General features: G+C 56.6%; 2 protein-coding genes across 5 annotated transcripts; one reads left to right on the top strand and one right to left on the bottom strand.

The window, feature by feature from the left end:
* The first annotated feature begins 4,723 nt into the window (after positions 1-4,723).
* Positions 4,724-16,921, top strand: HOOK2 (hook microtubule tethering protein 2). 4 transcript variants are annotated; one of them, XM_045550143.1, is made up of 22 exons: positions 4,724-4,904; positions 5,412-5,497; positions 5,568-5,640; positions 6,593-6,643; positions 6,733-6,865; positions 6,968-7,035; positions 7,409-7,471; positions 7,789-7,869; positions 7,976-8,136; positions 8,229-8,369; positions 9,183-9,384; positions 10,467-10,577; positions 10,668-10,755; positions 11,099-11,168; positions 11,854-11,991; positions 12,076-12,163; positions 12,353-12,387; positions 15,625-15,707; positions 15,789-15,892; positions 16,145-16,255; positions 16,324-16,395; positions 16,476-16,921. In XM_045550143.1, the coding sequence occupies exons 1-22, from the start codon at positions 4,860-4,862 to the stop codon at positions 16,623-16,625; spliced, it is 2,154 nt and encodes a 717-aa protein (XP_045406099.1). In that variant the 5' UTR covers positions 4,724-4,859; the 3' UTR covers positions 16,626-16,921. The 4 variants fall into 4 exon arrangements, with proteins under 4 accessions (XP_045406099.1, XP_045406107.1, XP_045406116.1 ...); XM_045550151.1 differs by having other exon boundaries at positions 4,745-4,904; positions 15,792-15,892; XM_045550170.1 differs by lacking the exon at positions 4,724-4,904 and having other exon boundaries at positions 5,472-5,497; positions 5,568-5,758.
* A 1,868-nt stretch (positions 16,922-18,789) lies between these two features.
* On the bottom strand, positions 18,790-23,374 carry BEST2 (bestrophin 2). Its single transcript, XM_045550129.1, has 9 exons — positions 23,223-23,374; positions 23,013-23,107; positions 21,885-22,118; positions 21,649-21,803; positions 21,241-21,318; positions 20,578-20,730; positions 20,411-20,491; positions 20,068-20,222; positions 18,790-19,619 (listed from the first exon to the last, which is right to left on the bottom strand). The coding sequence occupies exons 1-9, from the start codon at positions 23,372-23,374 to the stop codon at positions 19,184-19,186; spliced, it is 1,539 nt and encodes a 512-aa protein (XP_045406085.1). The 3' UTR covers positions 18,790-19,183.
* Between the last annotated feature and the right edge of the window lie 3,763 nt (positions 23,375-27,137).

Raw genomic sequence — 27,137 nt, 5'->3', positions numbered from 1 at the left:
CACGACGGGCTCTGCCAAAACTTCCTGTGGGCTGGGGGGAGGGGCAAGGTTCCCGGAGGCCTGCAGGGTGTTGGGGGGCAGCTTTGCCAATTCTGGGCGCTGGGTAGGGTGGGGGCAGAAAGCGCCCCTAGTGACCTTAGCGAGGGTCCGCTAGGGGAGCCGCTGCCACGCCGCTTCTCGCTGCCAGGGGGGCCCCGCCCTTCCCCGGCGTGCAAGGTCCCCAGAACTTGGTTCTCAGCCCCCACAGCCTGGAGGGGGGTCCCAGAGTTCGCAGCCCCCTCCCCAGGGGCCTGAGTCACACTCGGGGAAAGCCGAGAGAGGGGTGAGTCACGGGGGCAGAGAAGGAGGAGCGAGGCCAGCTGCGGCCAGGGGACCCCTGGGCTGGCTTGAGTCATTTACGCCCCGGCCTCGCTGACCCCAGCCCCCTTCTCCGGGGGACCAGGAGCGGGAAGGGCATTGTCGCTGGACTAAGGAGAGGGAGGAAGAGCAAGAGGTTGGGAGGAAACAGGCACCCGGCAGAGCGGGAAGCTCTGGTTCCCATGGCAACCGGGGGGGTCTCATCTCCGTGGAGGGTTCCTCCCCCAGCAGGGACTGCCCCCCCGCGCCCTGGGGAAGCCCCCGCGCTCTTGGCCTAGGGGCCACAAGTTTCGGGTCGGGCAGGAAGGGGTTAACGGCGGCCCCCAGTCTCTCTCAGGTTTCACCCGCGCCCCCTCCCCCGCTCCGAAGACTCCGGCGGGACGGAACTATGCCCCGCGCGCCCCACGCGCCCCACGCGCCCAGCCCCCGCATCAACCCACGCACGCACGCATGCACGCACGCAGCCAGCCTATTCCCCGCCCCGCCCCGCGCTCGCACGCACGACCGCGTCGAGCTACACGCACGCAGCGACCCCCGTCGTGTCTCACGTCACGCACGACGCACGCGCCCCCGCAGTGCGGGGCGGGGCCCTCCGGTAGAGAGCTCAGGGACGCTGGGCGCCTGACGCCCCCATGCGCACATCGCCGCCTCCGCTCAGCCTGGCTGCCTGATGTGACTTTGACACCCCCTCCCCTCCGCACACAAGGTCACAAACAAACTGTCGTGGACCCACAGTGTCACACGGACACAGGATACACCTGCCACGGGTTGGCACGAACCCTCACTAGTCCAGCCAGCCCCGCAGCCAACACAGACAGGGTCACACTCGCACACTAACAGACGCAGATAGTCACCCAGGCACATCAGTCACATAGCATTCGATAGGGACACAAACGGAGCCATATTCATACACAGGTAGGTGGCAGTTACAGACACTCTAATAAACACCTTCAAGACAGACAAAGTGGAACACAAACAGGTACAAAGTCTTGGACACTGGGGTTTGTTTTGTCACACAGCCGCACCTCTCACATGGAGATCGGGGCGCCACAGAGACACATGGTAGGGATAGACATGTGACAGTCAAGCGGTCACACGGATATCACAAATAGAGCTCACAAAGTAATATACAGTCAGAAACAAATGCACAAGGACACACAGGGACATTCAGTGTCATGGGGACATGGACAAACGTGACAGGGTAACACTGTCACAGAAAGACACACGATTAAGACAAAGTAGTACACAGTTACAGACACAGTCATACAACCTAAAGCCACATTGAGGCACTGATTGTCACACACTCGCTTCTCACACAAAGGACAACACAGATGGAGACCTAAAGCGAGGTCTCATATAGAGGAGCCAGTAGTAGACACACAACACATGAAGATACAATTGGACAGAGACAGCTACTCAAATGCTGCATGGACCATACAGAGATACACGTGGGTACAGGTGGGAGGCTGCCGGTCACCCTAACCCTGGATCTTACACACAGACAGGAATATATTACAGTCCTCACACCCCCAAACCTCCTCTCCAATCAAATCACACACAGCCTGTTGCACAAACTCCAGGGCCCCAAGCCATAGATGGACGCAGACACGCCCATGAGCACACAACCACAGACCCACCATCTCACACCTACACAAATATGAGCACACTTCACACGGACTCAGAGACACACACAGACACGGGGAGGGGGGCAGGATAGGAGTTCCTGGCAGGATGGCAGCATTTACGGTGCAGGGGGCCTTCCAGGGTCTTTCATGGTAATGGAGCATGGGGTACATCAAGTGGTTGTGGTCAGTAAGTGGGATGACATAAAGATGCTGTCCTCTATTCGTGGGACCCATGGTTCCCATCCCAACCCTGATGTCTGGGTCCCTGCCCAGATGTGAAGGCTGGAGGGGGCAGGCCAGGGTCCAGCTGTGGCCGCAGGGAGGGGTTGAGTCAGCCTCTTCCCAGCAGTACAACCCAGACTGGGCCCAGCTGTTCCTGGAAACAGGCAGGAGAGGGGGTGGGGTCCCCAAACCAGCTGGGGGCTGCTAGCCCGGACCTGCACACTGGGGCTCTGTTTCGACAAATGGAGGCTTCCAGAACATACCCCATACTTTGGGGATCTCTTCTGCATCCTTCACCCAAATATGGGTTCCCTGCCAAAAATAGAGGGTTTGTGGGCCCTTGTGCTGAATTGAAAGTACCTGGATCCCCCCACAGTGGGGTTCCCTGCGTTTCAAAACCGGGATTACTGCTCTTCCCAGACAACCTGGAAGGTCCCTTCCTTTCCCACAAACGTGGGACTCACTGCTGCCCCAAAATGGAGGGTTGTTGCTCCTCCCCCAAATTGAGGGCACCCTGATCTTTTTTCAATCTGGGACTCTTGGGTCTCTGAACATCTGGGAGAGGCCCATAACATCAGGCCAACATCAGAACAATTTAAGTCTATTCGTTAAATATTTGGGTTTTCCCACATTTCCCCTAAACATCAAGGTCCCTGCAACCCTCACACCAAATATTTGGCGATCCCAGCATGTCAAGCCCCCCATCCTTGTAGCAGTCCTGGTTTCTGGCTCACCTCTCAGTGCTACCTGGGGACAGAGTGGCCCTGTTTCCCACTGTTGGGAGCACCCTGTCCTCCGGTGGGTGCAGGATACGGGAGCCAGCAGCAGCTGTTCCCACGACCGCCGGAAGGCAGCCCAGTCCGGAAGCCGGCGCTGCCGGCCCTTGTCCCCTTCCCTCCTATCCTCCCCACCCTCTCCCAGGGGCTGGAGTCTGGAAAACAACGCGGAGGGATGGGGGTGGGGATGTGTGGACGAGCCTCCGAGGCCCCCAGGTGCGTACGGCTGCGCGTCTGAGTGTGCAGTAACCGGTTGACTGGTGATGACTGTGTCATTCCTGCGAAGCAGGCAGGGGGCTGCTGTCACCCTGCCCACCCTGCTCCAGAGGAGGGTCTCCTGAGCCAAATTCTCAGGGTGGATGAGAACCGCGCCCCACTCCTCCAACCTGGACCCGCCCCCAAAGCAGAGCCCGCCCCTCCCTCCGGGTACAGCTAATGACCTGTAATTACTGCACATTACCTCGCCCGCCTGCTAAGGAGGGGCTGCCTAGAGACCCTGGGGTCAAAGGGCGCGGGCCTGGGCTTTACTCCTCCCCTCAAAGCCTAGTCCACCCTGAGCCTCTGTGTTTCCTCACCAGCAAAACCGAGAATTAAAACAGCACTTGCCACCTAGAGCCGTGGGGAGGATTCAATAGTCTATTTATTTAAATCGCTTAGCACGGGTGCTGTATGCAGTAAGCACTCCATACATGGTGACTGATTTTATCGTTAATTACAATTGTTACGGCTTTCCTTTGAGCACCGCCTCCTCCACCGCCCCAGGGGGGTCTTGGGGGCGCACTCTCTTCCCAGCAGGCAGCGTTGTTGCGGTCTGCGCGCCCCCTGGTGGGCTGCGGGCGACGCGTAGCTTCGGTCTGGTGCTGGGATCTGAGGCAGGGGGATGACGGGCGCGCCCCTGGGGAGGAGAAGGCGCAGGGGAAGGTCATTGGAAGACGGATCCAGGTTGGGCATGTCCTGTCCATCACCTAGGATATGTGTCTAGCTGACCCCTCCTACCCTCAGCTTAGGACCACACCTGTGTCCCCTCGTCCACCCCTAGGGCGGGACGCCCAGGAAGACCCCTTTAAGATACCCTCTCCCAGTCCATAGGAAGGAATGCGGCTCGCCCCTCCCCCGCACAGGTAAAGGCTCGGACCATAAGGTGGTTAGACAGAAGGAATTCTTCCAGCTGTAGGGAAAGGACGTGAATGCGCCTGTATAATAGGGTGGTGCAGCGCCGCCTCAGAAGGATCGTGAGGGCCGGCGCGGGGGCTCACGCCTGTGAGGCCGAGGCAGGTGGATCGTTTGAGCTCAGGAGTTCAAGACCAGCCTGAGCAAGAGCGAGACCCCGTCTCTACTAAAAAATAGAAAGAAATTAGCTGGACAACTAAAAATATATAGAAAAAATTACCCGGGCATGGTGGCGCATGCCTGTAGCCCCAGCTACTAGGGAGGCTGAGGCAGCAGGATTGCTTGAGCCCAGGAGTTTGAGGTTGCTGTGAGCTAGGCTGACGCCATGGCACTCTAGCGGGGCAAAAGAGCGAGACTCTGTCTCCAAAAAAAAAGAAAAAAATTAGGATCATGAGGACCTTCTGACCCCCAAAAGAGCGAGGGGAGGAGGAGAGGCGGGGCCCCCCTCCCGATGCTCAAAGCTGGGCCACACTGTCCCCTAGCGGCAGGGCGGGCGCCTGATCGTTGCCCGGATCCAGGATGGCGGGGATGGAGACAAGAGCGGGCCTCGGCGGGGGATCATGTGCCCGGGGCGGGGCCTGAGCCTAGGGGGCGGGGCGGCGCTCTAGGCCGAGCGGGAGGTCGGGGCTGCGGGCGCTCGCTGGTGGTGGACCCGGAGGCTGCTGCGGCGCCGGGGCTCAGTGGCCGGGGTCGAATCCAATCGGGAGCCATGAGCGTGGACAAGGCCAAGCTATGTGGGTCTCTGCTCACCTGGGTAGGTCGGGGGCGGGGCTGGGGACAGGTGCGCGCCCACTCCTCTCGCCCAGGATCCCTGGTCCCGGTTCGGTCCGCCTTTTCGTCCTCGGGCTGGGAGGTGAAGGGGGTCTTTGGCCTGCTGGGCCATTGGACTCTAGCCTGAGCACCTGCCCCCGTCACGTGGCAGGTCTACGTGGAAAGAACAGGTGAAGCCACGCCCCTTTGTGGCTGGCTCACGTGGGGCGAGGGCACAGGTGAGTTGGTCCGGTCACGTGGTGCTTGTGGGGACCTGGTGACTCGTGGTACAGCCCTGGCCTGGTCGCGCGGGGCTTGTGGGGCAGAGGTGAAGGGAGGCCACGCCCCCTCCGGTCCCAGGTGAGCAGAAGCCATTCCCTCGCAGACCAGGTGTGGTGGAGCAACAGGCCAGCACCTGCCCAATTATGCTGGCCAGAAAAGTCTGCAAAAGGAAAGAGGTTTGGTGGTCCCAGGCCTTGACTCTCCTGTTATCCCTTCCTTTACCCCTCAGTTGCAGACGTTCCATGTTTCGCCCCCCTGTGCCAGCCCCCAGGACCTGAGCAGCGGCCTCGCCATAGCCTATGTGCTGAACCAGATGTGAGTGGGGCTGAGGGGGAGGGTCCCAAAAGGGTCCCACAGCCAGCTCATCCCACCTTCTCGTCCCCAGAGACCCCTCCTGGTTCAACGAGGCATGGCTCCAGGGCATCTCAGACGACCCAGGTTCCAACTGGAAGCTGAAGGTGACAGGTGGACTGACGACTAGGGGACAGACTGGTGAAGAGATAACCAGAGAAGGGTCAGCTAGACACATGTCCTGGGTGATGGACAGACCTGGCCAGGAAGAGGGACAGATGCCTGGTGATCAGCCAACTATTTGTTCTTTCATTCATCTGTTGAGCACCCACCGTGTGTCAGGCATAGGCATTCAGCAAGCAGTAACACAGACCAAAACCTGCCCTCACACAGCCATCATTCTAGTGACAACACTTACACAACCACAAAAATTAACTTCTGATGCCAGTAGTTCTACCAAGATAATAAAAATAGGGCCATGAGAGACAGCGACGAGGGAGTGGGTGGGTGGTTACTGGACATGGGATGATTTCCATGTGGCAATTGGAGGAATGGTGTTCCAGGCACAGTGAACAGCAAATGCAAAAGATCTGAGTCGGGAATAAGCTTGGTGGGGCTGAGGGATGGCAGGGAGTACAGAAGAGAGAGAGCAAGAGGGCAAGCATGGTAGCAGATGAGGTCACCAGGGGCCTGGCAGGCCCCGTTGGGAGTGTGGATTCTATTTTAAGTGCGGTAGAGTCAAGGAAAGGCTTTAGCCCAGGAAAGATACAACCTGGCTGGGGCTTTAAAACGCTCCCCCTGTCTGCCTGGAGAGGAATGCCATGTAGACAGCAAAAATGAAAGCTTAGAGGGGGCTGGTGCAGTAATTCAGATGAGAGATGAAGCTGGATGCATGGATAGAGCCAAACGGTGGCAGGCAGGTGGTGAGGAATGACTAGATTCTGGGGACATGTGGACAAAGATGGTCAGGTGGACAAAAAGGGCAGACAGCCAGACAGGTTGCCCCTAGGGGAGGGCACATTCAGACAGAATAGGGCCAAACAGGATGAGAGGAGCAGAGAATGAGATTCTAGGTGGGGACCTTGGGACTCCTGTCCATGGCTTTTCGCCTCTCCCTAGGTTAACAATTTGAAGAAGATCTTACGCAGTCTGGTAGAATACTCCCAAGATGTGAGTAACTGTAAAGGGATTTAGGGGGTTGCTGGGAGAACGGGGAGGGGCTGTGAGCCCCCGACACCCTCCCCTCCCTTTCTCCTCAGGTCCTGGCACATCCTGTGTCAGAACAGCACCTCCCAGATGTAAGCCTCATTGGAGAATTCTCAGACCCTGCTGAGCTTGGCAAGCTGCTTCAGCTAGTGCTGGGCTGTGCCATCAGCTGTGAGAAAAAGCAGGGTATGTGGGAGAGGTCAGGGGGTCCCTGGGGATGGCCTGAGGAAGCCCTCCTTCCTCCCCAACCCACCTCTGGGTCTCAGCCTACCCTGCCTTGATCTCTAGAGCACATCCAGAGAATCATGACACTGGAGGAATCGGTTCAGCATGTGGTGATGGAAGCCATCCAGGAGGTGGGTGGGGGTGCCCAGTGTGACAATTGAGGAGCATCAGTCAGGGGAGGGGACATCTTCAGGGCAGAGACAAGTGGGCATAGGTCCTTCCCTGGTAAGGTCTGGACTCTGCCTGGACTTAGTTGGCCAGACATCTCTGTCTCACTTGTCTGCCAGTTCTGAGCAGCACAAGTCACGATCTGGCAGGCTCCAGAGTCAAAAGACCTGGCTTCCCTCTGTGCTGGAGGCAGGAGGGCAGCCTCAGGGATGGAGTTATTGGGCAGAGCTGGCCTTGAGGACAAGGGGTTGGCGAGGTTCACAGGCTGGTTGGCAGATGCCTTGAAGGCCACCCTCAGAGAGCCAGCTCATCATAATGCCCCTACCCACCCTACAGCTCATGACAAAAGACACCTCCGACTCCCTGTCGCCAGAGACTTATGGCAACTTTGATAACCAGGTAAGGGGCGGGGAACTTTGTTAAAGGTCCCAACGCCATCACTAATTCTTAGGGCTGCCTAAGGGGGAGGGGCTTATCTTTAAGCCTGTAAACCACTCCCAGCCCTCAGGATGTTACCCAATTCCCTTGCCAGGTCCCCAGGGTTATGGGAAGGTTGCCTTTTCCCCAGTTCCCTGGGGTCCCAGCCCTCTCTTAGATCCTGAGGGTTCCTCAGCCACTTCCTCTCTGCCCCTAGAGATCCCAGCCTCCTCCCCACCCCCGACTCCTGTCCTTCTGGACCCCTCAGTTCCTCATCACTGCCCTCTCCACCTCCGCAGTCCCGCAGGTACTATTTCCTAAGCGAGGAGGCTGAGGAGGGGGATGAGCTTCGGCAGCGCTGTCTGGACCTGGAGCGGCAGGTGGGGCCGATGTGGGATGGGGGGTGCACAGGTGCTCCTGGGGCAGGGTCGCCTGCATAGCAGCCCCCCTTCCAGCCCCCAGCTCATCCACCTCCACTGCCCACAGTTGGTGCTCCTGTCAGAGGAGAAGCAGAGCTTGGCCCAGGAGAACGTGATGCTGCGGGAGCAGGTGGGCCGGCCAGAGGGCGAGGGCGCCACCAGTCTCACTGCCAAGAAGCTTCTGCTGCTGCAGTCCCAGCTAGAGCAGTTGCAGGAGGAGAACTTCAGGTGTGGCCAGCTGGAGACACGGCCTGGCAGGCCAGGGGACTGGGGCAAGGGCAGCCTCTTCATATGCCCCTTCCCCACCCCACCCTTCTCAGGCTGGAGAGTGGCCGGGAGGACGAGCGTCTGCGCTGCACAGAGCTGGAGCGGGAGGTCGCGGAGCTGCAGCAGCGGAACCAGGCGCTGACCAGCCTGGCCCAGGAGGCGCAGGCCCTGAAGGATGAGATGGACGAGCTGCGGTGAGTGGCAGCTCCCTGGGTGCTCACCATACCCCCCAGCATTGCCAAAGTTCTCCTCTGACGCCATAGTACCTCTGTAACCCCCAAATGCCTAGTGAACCCTCACAATGCCCCTCTCGACTTCACAGATCCATCCTGAGCCCCACCATACTCTCCAGGCCTCACTGCGCTATCCTGAGCCCCACCACATTCCCTGGACCCCACTAGACCCTCTGGACCCATCGTGTACCCCTGAGCCCCACAGTGTCCCTGTCATCCCACATTATGCTTCACAGACCCCACAGCATCTCTGTGGCCCCACCAGACTCCACTGCACCATTTCGGGTGCCATAATGCCCCTGGATCCCACGATACCCTCCAGGACTCCACAATGCAATTACCTTGCAGTCCCTTGTGACTCCACTGTGCCTTCTGTAACTCCAAGGCTCTGCTGTGATCCTGTAATGCTAAAATACCAAGTGGACCCCACCTTCCCCCACTGCACTTCCAAGGACCCCAGAGTGCTCTTGTCACACAGCACAGCACAGCACAAGATGTCCTTGGGGAATGCTCAGTCCCCTCTGGGCCCCCATCACTCCCCTGTAACCGCACAGACCTTCCGTGTCCCCACAGTCCACCCAGAGGATCCCTGATTATAACCCTAGACTAACCACTAGACCCTAACGACCCCCAGCAGCACCAGGTCCGGGCTGATCCCTGATCCATGAACCGAAACGCCCCAGGCTGACACCCACCTCTGCCCCAATAGCCTCGAATCCCAGCAGACCCCTGACCACAGACCCCAGCCCACTCCCCTCCCTGTCCATCCCCTAGGCAGTCCTCAGAGCGCGCTGGGCAGCTGGAGGCCACTCTGACCAGTTGCCAGCGCCGCCTAGGCGAACTGAGGGAGCTACGGCGGCAGGTGCGGCAGCTGGAGGAGCGAAACGCCAACCACGCCGAGCGCACGCGGCAGCTGGAGGACGAGCTGCGCAGGGCTGGCTCCCTCCGTGCTCAGCTAGAGGCGCAGCGGCGGCAGGTGCCGGGGCGGGGCGGGGGCGGGACTAGGGTAGGGGCCCCACCCCTCACAGGGCGCCCGCCCTCACTTTGTCTCGCCCTCCACGCTGCTCTGAGCCCCTCCCTCCCTCATATATAGGCCACGTCCTCTGGGCCTAGTCCCTCCATCCAGGCTGTTTGGTTTTTTTTTTAAAGATAGAGTCTGGTTTTGTTGCCTGGGCTAGAGTGCAGTGGCATCATCATAGCTCACTGCAACCTCAAACTTCTGGGCTCAAGCAATCTTCTTGCCTCAGCCTCCCGAGTAGCTGGGACTACAGGCGCTCATCCCTCCTGGGTTTGTAAACCCAATGCTTCCCTGCCCTTAAGCTGCGACCCTCCAAGTTCTTTGAAGCTAGTCCCTCCAGCCCCACTCCTTCACCTTGTACAGATGCTCCTCGACTTACATGGGGTTAGTTCCGGATAAACCCATTGTAAGTTGAAAAAATCATGTCGAAAATGCATTTAAGGCCAGGCGAGGTGGCTCACGCCTGTAATCCCAGTACTTTAGGAGGCCGGGGTGGGGGTGGGGCGGGATTGACTAAGCTCAGGCTTTTGAGACCAACCAGCCTGAGCAAGAGCGAGACCTCGTCTCTACCAAAAATAGAAAAATTAGCCTGGCATCTTGGTGCACACCTATGGTCCCAGCTACTCAGGAGGCTGAGGCAGGAGAATCCCTTCAGCCCAGGAGTTTGAGGTTGCAGTGAGCTGTGACGACACCACTGCACTCTACCCAGGGCGACAGAGCAAGACTCTGTCTCAAAAAAAATGCATTTAATACACCTAACCTGAACATCATGGCTTAGCTTAGATTACCTTAAATGTGCTCAGAACACTTCCCTTAGCCTACAGATGGGTAAAATCATCTAACATAAAGCCTACTTTATAATAAAGTACTGAATATCTTATGTAATTGATTGGAGATTATAATTTATTAAAAGCGAAAAACAGAATGGTTGTGTGGGTTCTCATGGTTAACATACACAGCAGAAAGAACCATTGTAAAATTGAGAAATTATGGTCTGTACTCAGTCCCTGCCCCTTTTTCCAACCCTCCCTTTTGTTCAGGTGCAGGAACTACAGGGCCAGCGGCAAGACGAGGCCATGAAGGCCGAGAAATGGCTGTTTGAGTGTCGAAATCTGGAGGAAAAGTATGAGTCAGTGGCAAAGGAGAAGGAGGTGAGGCTGAGGTCCCACAGCCCAAGCCCGCCCTGCCTATCCTAGGGGTAGCCCATTTCCCTTGTGGCATCTTGGACTCTGTTCCTGCAGCGGCTGTTGGCGGAACGGGACTCCTTGCGGGAGGCCAATGAGGAGCTGCGCTGTGCCCAGCTGCAGCCGCGAGGATTGACTCAGGCTGGTGAGCTGGAGCCCCATCCCAGGGCCTGAGGGAGGGGTGGCCCGGGGCCTTACCTGGCCAGGGGTGCTGTTCGGGCAGGCAGAATATGCTGTGTCCCAGGGCTTGTCTAGCCTGCGGGCAGAGCTAGGCCAGAAAGAGATGACAAGATCAGAGAGAAGGCAGGGGCTCTGGGTGGGGCAAAAGCAAACCCTGGCCACGCAGTTCCCTGTCAAGCTTAGGGTGGAGCTAGTGTCAAGCCAGGATTTTGGATGAACTTGAGCCTCCAAAGATGATCCTTTGAAAGTGGACCAGGGACGGGGACAGGGGTGCACAGAGACCTGAAGACTTTTCTCACGTTCTTCAGACCCCTCGCTTGATCCCACCTCACCTGCCGTGGAGAACTTAGCAGCAGAGATTCTGCCTGCAGAACTCAGGTATTGTGGGGTCACTCAAAGCTCTGGCCCTAGCCAGGCCTGCCAAGGCCTTCAGCCGCGCTCCGGTGTTCCCAGGGTCACTACCCCAGATCACTTGGTCTTAGCTCCAGGTCCTAGCCTGGCTCGTAGGCCTGCCCACTCCTAACTTGGCTCTTACCTGCCTGGAGCCCTAGCCCTACCAGGTGGGGTAGGATCCATCCTCAGTACACAAATTAGGTCCAACCCACGGGCTCCACTCCCTGTGAAAAAAAAAAAATATCCTACGCCCTAGCCCCGCCCATTTTGCTCTGGGGCGGGGGGGGGGGGGGGCAGGGTCCAGCCTTGTCCTCAGTGTAGCCCCCGCTAAATTCAATCCCCTGTGCCCTGCCGGGATTAACTCTCCCACCCCAGCTCTTCCCATTCCTGCTTCTCTCGTTCCTGCAGCCCTATCCCGCGTGTTCTAATCCTCCCCTGTAACCCCGTGCCTGCATGGCCCAGCTTAGAGCTCCGCCCACTTTGGCCAGCCTGGAAGGCTGATCCGCTCCTAGGTCCTCAGCGCTGCCCCATGGTCTGGCTGGGCTCTTCCCCAGGGCTCTGTCCCGCTCCAAGCTCCCCTCGTCGGTTCCCCTGCCGAGCCACCCGGGACCCCAAGCTGGCCTGTCGGGTGACCAGTCCCCAGGCCCGCTCACTCCTCCCTGGTCTGCAGGGAGACGCTCCTGCGGTTGGAGCTGGAGAACAAGCGGCTGTGCCGGCAGGAGGCGGCCGACCGGGAGCGGCAGGAGGAGCTGCAGCGCCACCTGGAGGAGGCCAACCGCGCGCGCCACGGGCTGGAGACACAGCACCGGTGAGCGCCGGAGGGGGTCCTGCGTGCGCGCAGGGGGCCTGGGGCTGACGCAAGCACTTAACGCCCCCCCCCCCACCCACGCAGGCTGAACCAGCAGCAGCTGTCGGAGCTGCGGGCTCAGGTGGAGGACCTGCAGAAAGCCCTGCAGGAGCAGGGGGGCAAGACTGAGGACGTGAGTGCCCATATCCTCCCTGCCTTGCCCTCTCTCGCGCCCCCCAGTAATCCTCCTCTCTCTCCCCCCTGCTGCCCGATGCCCCATACAGGCCATTGTAAGTACCATGGCGCCCCCTACTGTCACCCTGGGAAGGGGTTCAGACCTCTGGAGCTGCCCTGCCTCATCTGTGTCTCCTCTCTCCCCCAGCCCATCCTGCTAAAGCGGAAGCTGGAGGAACACCTGTGAGTAGCAAAGAGAGGGCATCCTAGTGGGGGAGTTGGTTAGTGAGCACAGGGTCAGCTGAAGTACAGACTGAGGACCCAGGTCAAGTGGGGTTTTATAGGCCAAGTGAAGGAGTATGTACCCTTGGGGGCGGGGAACAATGGGGAGCCACGGAGAGACTTTCAGGAAGGTAGTATGATAAAATGACAGTCGCCCTCTTACGTTTTTATAAAACAATTTTTCTTTTTAGAGACAGGGTCTACCTCTTGTCCATGCACAGTAGCATGATCATAGTTCACTGCAACCTCAAACTCCTGGGCTCAAGCTATCCTCCCACCTCAGCCTACCGAGTAGCTGGGACTACATGGGACTATAGACCCATGCCACCACACCTGGCTAATTTCTAAAAATGTTTTTGTAGAGATAGGGTCTTGTTATGTTGCCAAGGCTAGTCTTGAACTCCTGGCCTCAAGTGATCCTCCTGCATCAGCCTCCCAAAGTGCTGGGATTACAGGCATGAGCCACTGCGCCTGGCCAGAAACTATTTTTAAACAGCTATCGCTGCTGGGCACAGTGGCTCACGCCTGTAATCCTAGCACTCTGGGAGGCCGAGGGGGGAGGATGACTCGAGGTCAGGAGTTCGAGACCAGCCTGAGCAAGAGCGAGACCCCGTCTCTACTAAAAAATAGAAAGAAATGATTTGGACAGCTAAAGATATATATAGAAAAAATTAGCTGGGCATGGTGGCACATGCCTGTAGTCCCAGCTACTCGGGAGGCTGAGGTAGGAGGATTGCTTGAGTCCGGGAGTTTGAGGTTGCTGTGAGCTGGGCTGACACCACGGCACTCTAGCCTGGACAACAGAGTAAGACTCTGTCTCAAAAAAAAAAAAAAAAAAGCTATCGCATTTATGGTTCAAAACCTAAAACAGCTGGGCACACGAATGCCCACAGTCCCAGCTACTGAGAAGGCTGAGGTGGTAGGATCACTTGAGTCCAGGAGTTCCAGACCAGCCTGGGCAACATGGTGAAACCCCGAGTCTCATTAAAACAAACGAACAAACAAAAATCATAATCAGATTTATACAGCTTTGCTCTCCCAGATTGGGGGGCAGGGGGAAAAGGCATACCTCCCAGTGGGCCCCCGTTGACTCAGTTTCCACTCCATCTCCATTCCTATTAGTTTATTATGGAAATCTTCCAGAGTTTTTAAAACAAATTCGAGAATTTTTTTTTTTTTTTTTGAGACAGAGTCTCGCTCTGTTGCCCGGCTAGAGTGAGTGCCGTGGCATCAGCCTAGCTCACAGCAACCTCAAACTCCTGGGCTTAAGCGATCCTACTGCCTCAGCCTCCCGAGTAGCTGGGACTACAGGCATGCGCCACCATGCCCGGCTAATTTTTTCTATATATATTTTTAGTTGGCCAGATAATTTCTTTCTATTTTTAGTAGAGACAGGGTCTCGCTCTCACTCAGGCTGGTCTCAAACTCCTGACCTCGAGCGATCCACCTGCCTCGGCCTCTCAGAGTGCTAGGATTACAGGCGTGAGCCACCGTGCCCAGCCTTGAGAAATATTAATATAGATTTTTATTCTCATTCTTCATTTACACAAAAGGTAGCATATAATATGTGCTAGCATGCACTTTGCTTGTCCTACTTAACAAGACGACTGGAAAATTTCTCCAAACGCATGAGAGAGTCCTTATTATTAATATTTTTTATAAGTACAGTAGCCTTTATCAACTGGGGTTTCATAGGTAAATTAGGCCCTGCAAAAAATGATTCATGTGACTATTTTCTCACATCTGCCAAGGACAGAGCGCTGACTCACAGTGCAGGAGAAATTACGGTTGTCCATCGATATCCATGGGAGATTGGTTCCAGTACTCCCTTGGATACCAGAATCCTCAGATGATCAAATCCCTTATATAAAGTGGCATAGTATTTGCATATACCATATGCACGTCCTCCTGTATATTTCAAATCATCTCTTGATTACTTGTATTGCCTAATACAATGTAAATGCTATGTAAAAAGTTGTTATACCATATTGTTTGGGGAATAATGACAAGGAAAAAAAGTTGGTACATGTTCAGTTCCCAATATTTTCCATCCTAGTTGGGTTAAATCCACAAATGTAGAAGTCACGGATACCCACACAGAGGGCCAATTGTATTTTCTTACAGAGGACGGATGCCTGGGAGTATTAGGGTATGATTCTTTGGCGGAATTCAGGTCAAGAAGGGCTGGCCAGCTGGGCATGGTGGCTCATGCCTGTAATCCTAGCACTCTGGGAGGCCGAGGCGTGAGGATTGTTTAAGTTCAGGAGTTCAAGACCAGCTTGAGCAAGAGGGAGACCCCCTTTCTACAAAAAATAGACAAATTAGGTGGGCATTGTGGCTGGCATGCACCTGTAATCCCAGCTACTCAGGAGGCTGAGGCAGAAGGATCACTTGAGCCCAGGAGTTTAAGGTTGCAGTGAGCTATGATAATGCCACTGCCTTCTACCTGGGGTGACAGAGCGAGACTCTGTCTAAAAAAAAGAAAAAAGAAGGGCTGGTCTATAGCATTTTGTTACTGGATATCATAATGTATTTAACTCATCCTTTCTAGGTTTTTACAATTTCAAACAATGCAACAAAGCATAACCTTGTACATGCATTATTTTGTTTGCATTCAAATCTATCATAAAAGTGGAATTGGTGGCTAAAAGTACACGTGCCTTTGTCATTTTTGTAGACATAGCTAATGGTATAAGTTCACTATTAGATATTACACCATGTTCCACATGCAGTGCACAGTAGTTTCATCTAGGGAGTGTTGTCCAACCTTGGGCGTTTTACCACAGATAGAGAATTGTAAAGTTTTAGTTGCATTTCTTTTTGTTATAAGAGATTTTGCATTCTAGAAAGATTCCTGGTATCTAGGTGGAGAATGGAACTGAGAGGTTGAGAGTATAAGAGGCTGTCCAAGGATGATGGTGGCTGGACCTGCTTGGGGGCTGTGGGATGGGGAGAAGTGGACAGAGAGGGGCTGGTCCAGGGGCCACCTGGCTCAGGGAGTGGATGGTTGTGGCTGCAATGGCTGAAGAGGTGATTTGACCAGGACACACAGGCCCCAGGCATGAGGAACAGGCAGAGGGGTCTCTGTAGCTATGCAGGAGCACTTTTAGCTGGCAGGGTGGGGGGACTGCAGCCACACTGAGATGAAAGAGAAGCCAGCCTGGAGGTCAGCCCAATGCCACCATCCCCTGCCCACAGGCAGAAGCTGCATGAGGCGGATCTGGAGCTGCAGCGGAAACGCGAGTACATTGAAGAGCTGGAGCCACCCACTGATGGCAGCAGTAAGTAGGACCCAGTGGCCAGAGGGCAGGGTGAGCCCAGAGCTTGGTGGTGTGGAGCTTAGGGGCCACCTGTTCCCCTAGCAGCCCGGCGGATCGAGGAGCTGCAGCACAGCCTGCAGAAGAAGGACGCAGACTTGCAGGCCATGGAGGAGCGGTATCGCCACTACGTGGACAAGGCACGCATGGTGAGGACACTGGGTATTCCCGTAGGCCTCCTGCCAAGGCTCATGCCTCCCTGTGCCCCCCATTAATTCACACCTCCTGCCAGTTTGCATGTCTCTGCCCCCCACACACACACTGCCCCTGTCATACTCCACCATGGCACAGATGTCTGCAAGCTTCCCCACTGCTACAGGCTGTCACATTTAATGCACCCCAGTGTGTTCAAGGGGTCTTGGAGGCCAAAATCACCTGGCTGTGACTTCCCCAACCCATAGGTCATACAGACCCTGGAACCCAAGCAGCTGCCACCCAAGGGGCCACCCCTGGAACTCCAATCCCTGAGGACACAGCTCCGGGAGCGAGACGTCCGCATCCGGCACCTGGAGGTGGGTGTCCTTGTCCCTTTGCACTGCCCCCAGCATATTCAGGTCCCTGACGCTTGCCTCCTTGGCAGATGGACTTTGAGAAAAGTCGAAGTCAGCGGGAACAGGAAGAAAGGCTGCTCATTAGTGCCTGGTATAATATGGTGAGTGTGCCATTGCCATGGGTCAAATATTAGGAGGTCCCATGTGCTCACCTGACCCCAACCACACCTCCTCCCTTCAGGGCATGGCCTTACAACAGCAAGCTGGGGAAGAGCGGACACCTGCCCATGCCCAGTCATTCCTGGCACAGCAGCGGCTGGCCACCAATGCTCGCCGTGGACCCCTGGGACGCCTGGCATCTCTGAACCTTCGCCCCATTGATAAGCACTGACACATCTCACGATCCTTCTGCCTTCACCCACCAGCCAGGGCTTCATCCACCCTGGAGTCTTCCAAGTCACATGACATCTAGAATCAGGGCTCAGCCAGCTGCTCAAGAGCCTTGAGGTCATGACCTCTGCCCTGTGCTCTCCCAGACTGGGGAGTTGGGGAGGGCAGGTGGCAGGTACAGGCCTGTCCTTTTTAGCAATGTGATTTTTATCCTTGATTTTCTCCCTGGAGTTAATGTGCTACCTGGGTAGAGTCTGATTTTATATTTGAGAAGAAGAATAAAGACTTTCAATCTGCCCTGGCTGGATTCTGGGCACCAAGGTGAGGAAAAGAAAGTGGGCCAGGGGCTCAGACCATTGCTTGGAAGAAAAACCTGGCTTGTGTTCTTACTAAAGTGTGAGTGACTGATAGCACCCAGTGAGAGGTAAGAATCACGTTTGTGGCCAGGTGAGGTGGCTCATGCCTGTAATCCTAGCACTTTGGGAGGCCGAGGTGGGAGGATCACTTGAGGTCAGGAGTTCGAGACCAGCCTGAGCAAGAGCAAGACCCTGTCTCTACTAAAAAAATACAAAGAAATTAGCTGGACAACTGAAAAAATATATATATATAAAAAATTAGCCGGGCATGGTGGCGCATGCCTGTAGTCCCAGCTACTCAGGAGGCTGAGGCAGGAGGATCACTTGAGCCTAGAAATTTGAGGTTGCTGTGAGCTAGGCTGATGCCATGGCACTCATGCTAGCCTGGGCAACAAAGTGAGACTCTGTCTCAAAAAAAAAAAAAAAGAATCACGTTTGCATGTATGTGTGTTGTGGTTTTTGAAGAAGCATCAGACAAAATTGCCTGCCTTCGTGAAGCTGACATTTCCCACTAGGGGAGGCAGAGAAAAAACAAAAGAGATAAAATAGAAGTTCGATGTGAGATGAAGTGCCACAAAGAAAAATAAAGCAGGCCACAGTGATGTGAGTACAGGTGGTGGATTTGGGAGGTGGCAATTTAGAATAAATGGCAAGGCAAGGAGGCCTTACCAAGGAAGTGACATCATTTAAGCTGAGACTGGAAGGAGATGGGGGAGGAGCCATGTATGTATCTGGAGCAAAGTGATCCAGGCAGAGGAACGGCATGTGCAAAGGCCCTGAGCTGAGACCTTGCTTGGTGGGTTAGAGGGATAGTGAGGAGGCCAGAGTGGCTGGAGTAGAGTGAATGAGAGAGTGGGAGAAGATGAGGGCAGGGAGATTGTTCAGGGCCTTGTGGGCTGCACGGGGTACTATAGTTTTTATTGAAAGTGAAGTAGGAGCTATGCAGGATTTCAGCAAAGGAGAGACTTGACTTGACTCAGGTGTTCATCAGTGCTCTCTGGACACTGTGGGAGGAGCAAACTAGGGGAGGTCACAGCCCCAGGTGGAAGACCAGGGCAGAGGTAGCTGGTCCAGGTGGGTAGGTGGGTGATAGGAGGGGCTCTGGCCAGGTTGCATTCTGGATACAATTTGTTCCAGAATGATCCAAACTGACAGGACTTGCTGCCGGGTTCATGTGTAGGCTGGTGAGGGAAAGAGATGTTCACATAACTCCAAGGTTTCGGCCTCATCGCCTGGAACAACAAAGCTAACCGACACAGGGCGGGGCAGGTAGGGAGCCGACTGGGAGCTGGTTTTCACGTGTGCTATGTTCGAAGTGCTGGGAAGATCTCTGTTGGTGGAGGAGGCAGTTGGCTCTGTGAACCTGGAGTCAGGGTAGGAATTCTAATTGGACTTCTATATTCAGGAGTTATCATCATATATTTAAATTAAGACCTGGAGCCCTGAGGGGATATTTGAGAATGCCAAGGCTTGGGGCAAGAGGAAGCTGTGGTTCTGGGACAGTGGGTAGTTCATTCATTAATGTGTAAAGCTAGGGACGTTGATATGGATATTTCAGAAAGCAGAGTTCAGGAATCTGGAAGAAGGAGGGCGTGTCTGGTGGCTCACTCCTGTAATCCCTGCACTTGGGGAGACAGGAGGATCTCTTGAGGCCAGGAGTTCACAACTGCAATAGCTACGATCACTATGATAGGGCCACTGTAATCCAGCCTGGGTGACAGAGCACAAGACCCTGTCTTTTTTTTTTTTTTTTTAAAGGAAGAATCTTAGCGTAATGACTGGCGGGAGAAGTCATGCTAACAACGTTTAAGTAAAAACCACTAACAATTTATTGAGCACCTACTGTATACCAGATGCTTTAAAGCCATCCTTTCATTTCATGCTCACAACCACTCCCTGAGGTTTGCAGGAATCACATCTCCATTTGCAGGAAACAATAGAGGCAAGAGGCACCCATAGAAGCCTTGCAGGCCGTAGTGCGTGGGAAATAGAGCTGGTGGCAAGGACAGGCTGTTCAAAGAGGCTGAAGAATCCCCTGCCCTTAGCACAGCGCCAGACTCACGGGGGTAGCGGGAGCTGGTCTAAAGTGGGCAGGTGGATTTTAGGCAGGCACACGAGGCTCACGCAGATCCAGACCTCTGTCTGTGTGCTACGCGTGCGGGGCCTTGGCACTGTGTCCTTGTGGATCCTGGGCCTGAACATCTCAGGCCAGATTCTCCTCCTCCTCACCAATAGGGCTGGGCAGCCAGGGTGGCGCGGGCCCCCGGGGCGCAGGCATGGACACGGTGGTGAAGGGGTCAGCGGCGGGCCCGGGGAGTGGAGCAAGTGGCTCCGGACCCGCGGGAGGCGGGGGCTCAGGCTCAGGTTCTCGCAGGCCGGGGTCGATCAGCGGGTCTCCGCAGCTGCACTCTGGGGCCGTGCCGTCGGGGGCGCCCGCGCACGCGCAGCTAGCGGCGGTGGACGCCTCGGACACGCAGCTGTTCTTGCGGCGCAGCAGCGAGAGGCGCCGGCCCAGCAGGCCTGCTCCGACCATGCCCGTGCCCGCCGGCAGGAGGCGCTGCAGGAAGTCGCCCTGCGCGTCACCCAGAGGCCCATCCAAGCCCTCCATTCTCTGGAATTGCATGTCCTCTTTGGGCAGCCTGCAGGACCGACAGTGGGTGAGCGCTTTGGCCTCGGTCCTCTCGTTGATTGAACAGGGTCCAAGGCATGTCCGTCTTCCTGGATCCGCCCACCCCTTTGTCTCACTTATCCCCAGAGACCTTGTCCCCTCCACCCACAGCCTGGTCTCATTCTCTGGCTCTGCTCAAACTTCGACCTCAAAGTCTCAGTTGTGGCTCCGCCCGGGCTCCTTGGGTACCACCTCTGACCCTTCGAGTCCTCTCCGACCTTACCCCTTAGCTCTGTCTCCAATTAGTGGCCCAGTCTCAGACCTTGGCCCCGCCCCCTGACTCTAGCTCACCCTCTGCCCTCCTCACAATCCTTAGGGACTTTATCTCTCATCCCAATCTCTAGAATTTAGCCCCTTTCAATAAGACACGCTCTCCAAGCCCTAAGGCCCCCCACCCCTGGTCCGGCCCGCTGGCTCACGTGATGTCGAAGGTGGAGCCCTGGAAAGAGGGTTGCTGCAGCAGAAAGGCGGTGGCCGCCGTGTAGGGGGCGCGAGCCTCGGCGGCGTCCCAGTACAGATCCTTCTCCAGCATGGCCAGGTCGTCGTACATCTCGTCCACCGCCAGCATCGACACCTGCGGGTACAGAGGCGCAGGGCGGGGTGGGGGCTGGGCAGCACGCCAGGACCGCGGGATGGACCCCTTGAGGTGCGTGAGGACCAAAGAGTGACGGATGGCTGGGGCGAGGCCTGGGCAAGTCTTGGCAGGGGTTGGGGCCACGACCGCTTCGGGCGCTCCGGGATTGTCGCCACACGGAGTCTCACCTGGAAGTTGCGGTCGATCAGAAAGTTGGTCTCAAAGTCGTCGTCGTCCTCTCCGAAGGGGTTGATGAGCTGCTCAGCTACCTGAGTGGAGAGGGGGGAGTTCAGGGGAAACTTGAGGACCCCTGTCTGCCCCAGCCCTGGAACCCCGCCTCGGAGACCCCACCCACCTTGAGCCAGCCAGCGTAGAAGAAGAACTGCAAGAGGGTAAAGATGGGCACGCACAGGTCCAGGTTGTGGTCTTTGTAGCCCTGCGCCGGGTCCAGGAACTGGCGGCCGATGAGGCAAGCCAGGAAGTAGCTGTACACTGCGATGGTCACCACCTGGGACCAGGGCAGGGCAGGCCTGCAGGTCAAGATTTTCTCTAGGCCTCAGGGGGGCGTTGAGAGAGCCGGGCCAGGATTGGGCATCATTGAGATGGGGTCTCTCCTCACTCTCTCTCTCTTTTTTTTTTTTTGAGACAAGGTCTAGCTCTGTCGTCCAGGCTGGAGTGCAGTGGGACGACCATAGCTCAGGGCAGCCTGGAACTCCTGAGCTCAACCGATCCTCCCACCTAACTCGTCCCAGTACCTGGACCACAGGTCCTCGCCACCACGCCTGGTTAATTTTTCTTATTTGTTGTAGAGATGATTTCTCGCTATATTGCCAAGGCTGGTCTTGAATTCCTAGCTTCAAGCAACCCTCCCGCGTGGACCTCCCAAAGTGCTGGGATTACAGGCGTGACCCACTGCACCTGGCCTGTGATGGGGTCTTAGCTGGCCCTCAGTTTCCCCTTGAGACCGGTGCATCAGGATCTCTGACACCAAATATAAACAGAGGCATGTCGGGGTTACCTGGGTGTAGACGAGGGGTACGCTAATCCAGTCGTAGTGGAAGAGCATCCCACACTTGCCCCGAAACACATTCAGCTCCTGCGGGGCGGATACCGGTCATGAGGGGGCCTGAACACATGAAGATTGTGGGTACCTGGGATGGAGGTGGGTGGTCACCTGGTGGGAGGTGGGATTGAGCTTCTGGGGGTTCCAGGGAAGGTATTTGGTGGTGAGTGTACACCTGGGGTGACAGCACTGTGTACCTAGGGGCTGCCCTTTAAGGTGTTGGAATCTGTCCCATGGTGATAATGGGCACCTGGGGGACACCAGGTAGGGGTGCTGGGATTTGCCTCGTGGCCCGCTATTGACGCAACTCCAGGGATATAATATTCCCGATATTCTCTATGAATGACCTCCTGGTGGGCCCACCTCAAGCAGCAGCTTAAGGGCACTGTTGTCACGGATGCGGCCTTCGCGCCGCGCCTGCGCCGCCAGGTTGGAGAACCAGACGCAGGGCACCCAGTACTTGTTGTAGGACGAATTCAGGTTTTCGAACTTCTTGCGTTCCTCGCGGGTCATAAACCCTAGAGGGACGAGGTCAGAGGTTACTCGCTCCGCCCTCCGTCCTTGGCCCGCCCCTGCTCCGCCCGAGGCCGGGGACTCACCCGCCTCCACTACGTGGTCTATGGTGGGGAAGCGCTTGAAGACCGCGGTACTGACCGAGCGCAGGATAAGCACTGCCGAGAGCCCGGCGTAGCGCATGAGTGTGCGCCGATAGAGACGGCCGCGCTCATCGCGCCCGTGCACCGTGCCCGCCACCACGCACATGAGCGCGTCGGGCAGCGGCATGCATAGGTACTGGTTCCACCAGCGGTGCACCACCAGCGTCACGTAGAACCCTGAAGGCGAGCCGGGAATAGGGGATCAGCGGGGACACCAAGGCCTGGGGTTTGAGGGCCCAGGTCGTGGGAGGAGGGGCAACATAGGGTCTCCGTCAGAGGTACCCGAGCAGGCTGGTCACCCTGACCACGCGGGGCCTCTGGGCTGGGAGCTTGAGGATCCAGCCCTGAGGTCAGAAAGGTTGAAGCAGGTTGAGTCACTCTGGCTGCTTGGGAGTCACCTGGGATGGGGGATTGGGATCACAGTATGGGGATGGAGCCACAGGGCCTATGTTAAGGACACATGGGCAGGTTGTCATCCTAGTCCTTGAGGAGGGGGCACCTGGTTTGTGGAGGTTACATCAGGAGCACCTGGGCAGGCTTGTCACAAAAGCCACACAAGACCCCTAAGCCAGGAACCACTAAAGGGTTTGGGCACAGGGTCTCCATCAGGGAGCGTTGGATAGGCTGGTCACCCCATTCATGAGGTGGGAGGGAGGCTGGGGTCACATGAGGTCCTTGGGGTCTGGGTCCCAGGACTTGGCAGAGAAATGCCTCAGTATGGAGTCATATGGGGTCCCTAGTGCATGCCCCTGGGGCTCAGCATGTGGTGGGGGACACTAGTAATCACATGCAGACACAGGTGAGAATCCCTGAGGTGACTAGGAATAAATTTATGGGTGAGATAGAGCTATCAGGGAGACCTCAGGGGTCTTGATGACCAGGTGACATCTGAGGTCTTGGAGTGCTGGGCCACACCTGGCCTCTTCATGGTGTAGATTCAGATTTCTGAATCTGGGCGGGGGCAGGAGGGGCCTGTAGGGGTTGGATTTGAGGGCTGAGTCTCAGAGGGGCGGGAATGGACAATGGATTTCTCAGGGACACGAGAAGTGAGACTCAGGGGCTCGACCGTACCGAGAACGAAGGAGACGGGGATGAGGCTGGCGTACTGGTCGCAGTAAATGACAAGCTTCTCGAAGTAGCGCTTCTGCTCTTCGGTCAGCACGAAGCTGTGGAGTAGGGATCACGCGGTCACAAGCGAGATCCGCGTCCCCGCTCCCCTCTCCCAGCCGCTCCCCTCCGCGGGAACCCCAGCACCCCGCATCCCGCCCGGGGCAGCCTCACCGGTAGGTGGCGCTCAGCGCCATGTAGAACCCGAGGAAGCACAGCAGCTCGCGCCACAGGAGCTTGTAGATGCTCCCGCGCCACAGCAGCAACAGCTGTGAGAAGCCACCAAAGCGGGCGTTCGCCACTCGGGCAGTATAGGTGACGGTCATCGCGGCGCCGGGCAGGTGGGGCCAAGGGACAGGCGGACGGCTGGGGGGTGGGCCGCAGGGGGTGGGTGGGTGAAATGGAGAGGGCTGACAGCACAGCGTCCCCACCCATGCCCCGGTCTCTGGCCACCCCCTCGGTCCCGGCTCTTGCCCAGGCTCCTTCTTCCTCCCAGCCCCACTCAGTCCGGCTCCAGCCCCCAGCCTCCGTCCCCAAGCCCTGTCTCTCAGGCTGTCCCCTTCCCTGGACGCCTGGCCTCAGCTTCTTGCAGCTACTTCGCCCAGGCTCTCCCCGTCGATCCACCTCCCCCGACAAGACCCTTGGGTCCATGCAGTCAGCTCCTGAGTCATCCTCTACCCGACCCCATACTCCTCACCTGGTTGCCACCCACAGTCTCAGGGCTCCAAACCTCCCCACTTCCCCTCCCTCAGCCTTCTGGCTCCCCTTCTCCCCACCAGTCCCCAGTCTTGGTTTTGGCTCTTTCTTCCTGGCTTCACTCCCTCTGAAGCCCTGTGCCTAAGCCTCCCGCCCCAGGCCCTGTCCCCCAGCGGCCCTGGCCACAGTCTGTCCACCTCCCACCTAATCGCCCTGGCTCGGCTCTCTGGCTCTCCCCTTTCTCCCTTCTCCTCCCGGATCCACCTTGACCTCTGTCCATTCCTCTCCCGCCTTCCAAGCCCTCCACTCCCACGCCAGGAGGACTCTGGATGGATTCCTACCCGCAGGTCCCCTATTCCCCCAGGGTCCCCTATTCCTTCAGAGTCCCCTATTCCCCCCCAGGCCTGGGCCTCTCTCACCTGTGTTAAAGGTGGTGAGTGCAGGGACACATGCGGACAGGGACAGAATGGGCGGGTGGCTTCAGTGTTGGGTGGGGCTGAAGCCAGACCCTAGGCGGGAGGGGGCTGGGGAATGGGCGTGGGAAGCCCCTCCCTGGCCCTCCCACCTTGGCTGGGCTGCAGCCTCAGAACATTGTTTGAAGAAGTCCCGCCAGTTTGTAACCTGGCTGGGGGGGGTAGAAATCTGCCCTACGCTCCCTTTCTCTTCCCTGTCCCCTCTCCCAGTCACTCATTGGCAAGTCCAATGGATCTGGAACCTAGAGCTTGGGGAGGGGACAGGGACTATTTCCTTCCCAGTCCCAGACACAGACACACATATACTGCTCAGGGAGGCTGGGTCACTCTATAATCATTTGCAACCAACCACATATCGTCACATCCATAGATCCAAACACAAATTCAGCATCCCCTAACACCGCTTCATATAACCACAGTGGTGACCCAGATGGCAATACTCACTGTCACAAAGATTTTTGGCATCTCACAAAGCACACCTAGCTCTACCCCAGCCCCCATTATGCAGATATAAGGCAGATGGACTGCGACACACCAGGCTCTCAGCTCTTGGGCACACACATGATGCTCCCAGTGGCCACATAGGAGGGGCTGGCATTCCCTCATGATCACACCATGTAGCAAAGACACAACCAGCCAAGCGCAGATTCCGCTCAGACCCCAGAATGCCTTCACATACACGGCCACACACCATGGCATGGAGTTTTGATTCCTGATTTCCCCTGCACAAAAACACACCCATGATCATTCACCAAATGTGGGAACACCTCCCCTCAATGCAGTGGCACACAGTCTTGGGGTCAGAGTGGGGCCCTCGTCATCCCTTAGATTCACCAATATTGCAAAGACATACCCAGCAACTATAACCTCAAAAGCCCCACCGACTATAATCCCTTGGGAAACTCCCCTGCATTTGCACATCGATACATACGACAGCCCCCTTCACTGCTGTGTGCACACACACACGCCCATACACACCGGTATGAACACACAAGCTTGGGGACACAAAACCTTGTCCCCACATTTGGCATGGATTCGGGACAGATGTTCCTTCTTCATGGATACACCTATAAAGTGGGCACTCCCAGCCTGGTACAAACAGAACTCCTGCCCCCCAACTTCCCAGCGTGGAGGACATCAGTACTTAGACTGGTGTGGGAGGGGCAAAGGATCAGGGTTCCAGCTCTGGGAAGGGCTACCTGGAGTGCCCAGGAACCCCTCTTGTGCTAGGATCGCGGATGCCTCTGTTGGAACGCTGTGTTCCCAACCTGGCAGATGTCCGCCCCACCCGGGGTAATTAGGAACCGGCCTGGGCTGGCCACCCTTGGACTGCTCCTCCGCTGTCCAGCTGCCAGACAGCCCGTAAAAGGGGGCGAGTGGGTGGCTGGGCTGGTGCCACCAGCTGCGGGACCTGGGGAGGAGGCAGGCATCTCGCTGAGGGTCAGCCACCCTCTCTCCATAGGACATGTCCTTGCTCTCATTGCTGCTAGCTCCTCCCACTCAATCCCCCACCCCTAGCTCTCAGGCGCCCCCATACACTTCTGACTGCTGGACTCCCGCAGGGGCCAGAGGCAGGTTGCTGGGCTGGTTCACATGCCTCATAATTGTAACGGTGAAAAATAACAAACACTTCTTGGCAGATTCTTGCCTGGTGCTGCTGCAAAGGGGTTGCATATTTCATCTCATTGAATCCTTCCTTACAAGCTGCATATAAAGTCGGCACTCTTGTGATTCCCACTATCCAAGTAGGGAAACTGAGGCTCAGACAACTCATGCATCTCCTTTGTGGCACGGCTGGGATGCTGGAATATGAACCCAGACAGTTTGGCACAGAGTCTGGGGTCTTTGCCCTGGGCTCTGCCACCATGCTTGTTTATAAGCACCACCCCAACATGCCCACACTCGCTTGCACACACCCAGTGCAGTCGTGTGGAGGGGGGAACATGTGTAGGCTCCTGGCTGGGTTCCCCCTACACACACACACACCCTGGCACACCCAGATCCTGGGTGTATGCACTCTGAACACCACATTGTGACTCATGTGTGTCCTCAGGAATCCCCTTTTATTCCCCCCAACCTCAACCAGCTCTGGCTTGGAACTTGCAAACTCTCAAGGTCATTGCCCCATCTGGAGTCTCTTGAGTAGGGATGACGGTTGCTGCCCTGGCAGTGGCAGAGGGAGGAGCAAAGAGCAGGGGACAACGGAGCCCACTAGGTGTCTTCCAGGCCTGCACGTCACCAGTCTGGTGAATTTGTGCCATGGCTCTTTGAATGGCTACACTTAGGTTCTCATTTTAGGGAACTGAAGTTCAAAAGCAGGAAGTGTGTTGAGCCACTCAGACCACTCTGGAAGCAGGATGGGACTTCAGGGGCCCCTCCAGCCTGAGTCTTCTGCCATCCTGCCCACTCATCAGCCCCCTTGTTGCAGCCCTTTGCTGGGAAGGGCTGATGCCATCCCATGGGGGTAGGAATTGGGGGGTGGAGACTGTTAATCCCCAGTCTGGCAGGCCCAACCTCTGCCCAGGGCGCCCACTAATTCCCAAACCAAACAGCAGGCAGTGCTGGGCCCGCTGCCGACCTAATCCGCTCCCCACCAGCCTGGGGCTGGCCAAGGGGCCTCCTGGTTCCCACGCTCTGAGCCTCTGAGGAAGTGGGTAGATGCCCCTCTCTTCCATTCCAGACTTCACAGCCCCAGCAGGGACCCCTAGGGACACCTCTACCCACACAGAACTAGAAAAAGGTACTCCCTTACTGAAGACACCCTCTTTCCAAAGTTGCCACAATAAACACGCATCTCTGTTAGGTCTCTGTCATGAATGTGCCCCTCTAGATGTCATACTTTTGTGCAATGCACAACCTGTGTAACTGTACATTAAGGTGTGAAACTCCCCCACCTCCCTATATCCACAAATATTGCAAT

The sequence above is a fragment of the Lemur catta genome, chromosome 1, assembly GCF_020740605.2.
Source record: "Lemur catta isolate mLemCat1 chromosome 1, mLemCat1.pri, whole genome shotgun sequence".
NCBI lineage: Eukaryota > Metazoa > Chordata > Mammalia > Primates > Lemuridae > Lemur > Lemur catta.
Note: the sequence above shows the minus strand (reverse complement) of the source record. Positions and strands in the feature narration are given on the sequence as shown.

Coding starts and splice junctions, on each gene's coding strand:
- HOOK2 (XM_045550143.1), top strand. CDS start 4,860: ATGAGCGTGGACAAGGCCAAGCTATGTGGGTCTCTGCTCACCTGG. Junction 11,169..11,853: donor ATTCTGCCTGCAGAACTCAG/GTATTGTGGGGT, acceptor CCTGGTCTGCAG/GGAGACGCTCCTGCGGTTGG. Junction 16,396..16,475: donor TTAGTGCCTGGTATAATATG/GTGAGTGTGCCA, acceptor TCCTCCCTTCAG/GGCATGGCCTTACAACAGCA.
- BEST2 (XM_045550129.1), bottom strand. CDS start 23,374: ATGACCGTCACCTATACTGCCCGAGTGGCGAACGCCCGCTTTGGTGGC. Junction 22,119..23,012: donor CCCCGTCTCCTTCGTTCTCG/GTACGGTCGAGC, acceptor GCTCGCCTTCAG/GGTTCTACGTGACGCTGGTG. Junction 20,731..21,240: donor TACCCCTCGTCTACACCCAG/GTAACCCCGACA, acceptor CCCTGGTCCCAG/GTGGTGACCATCGCAGTGTA.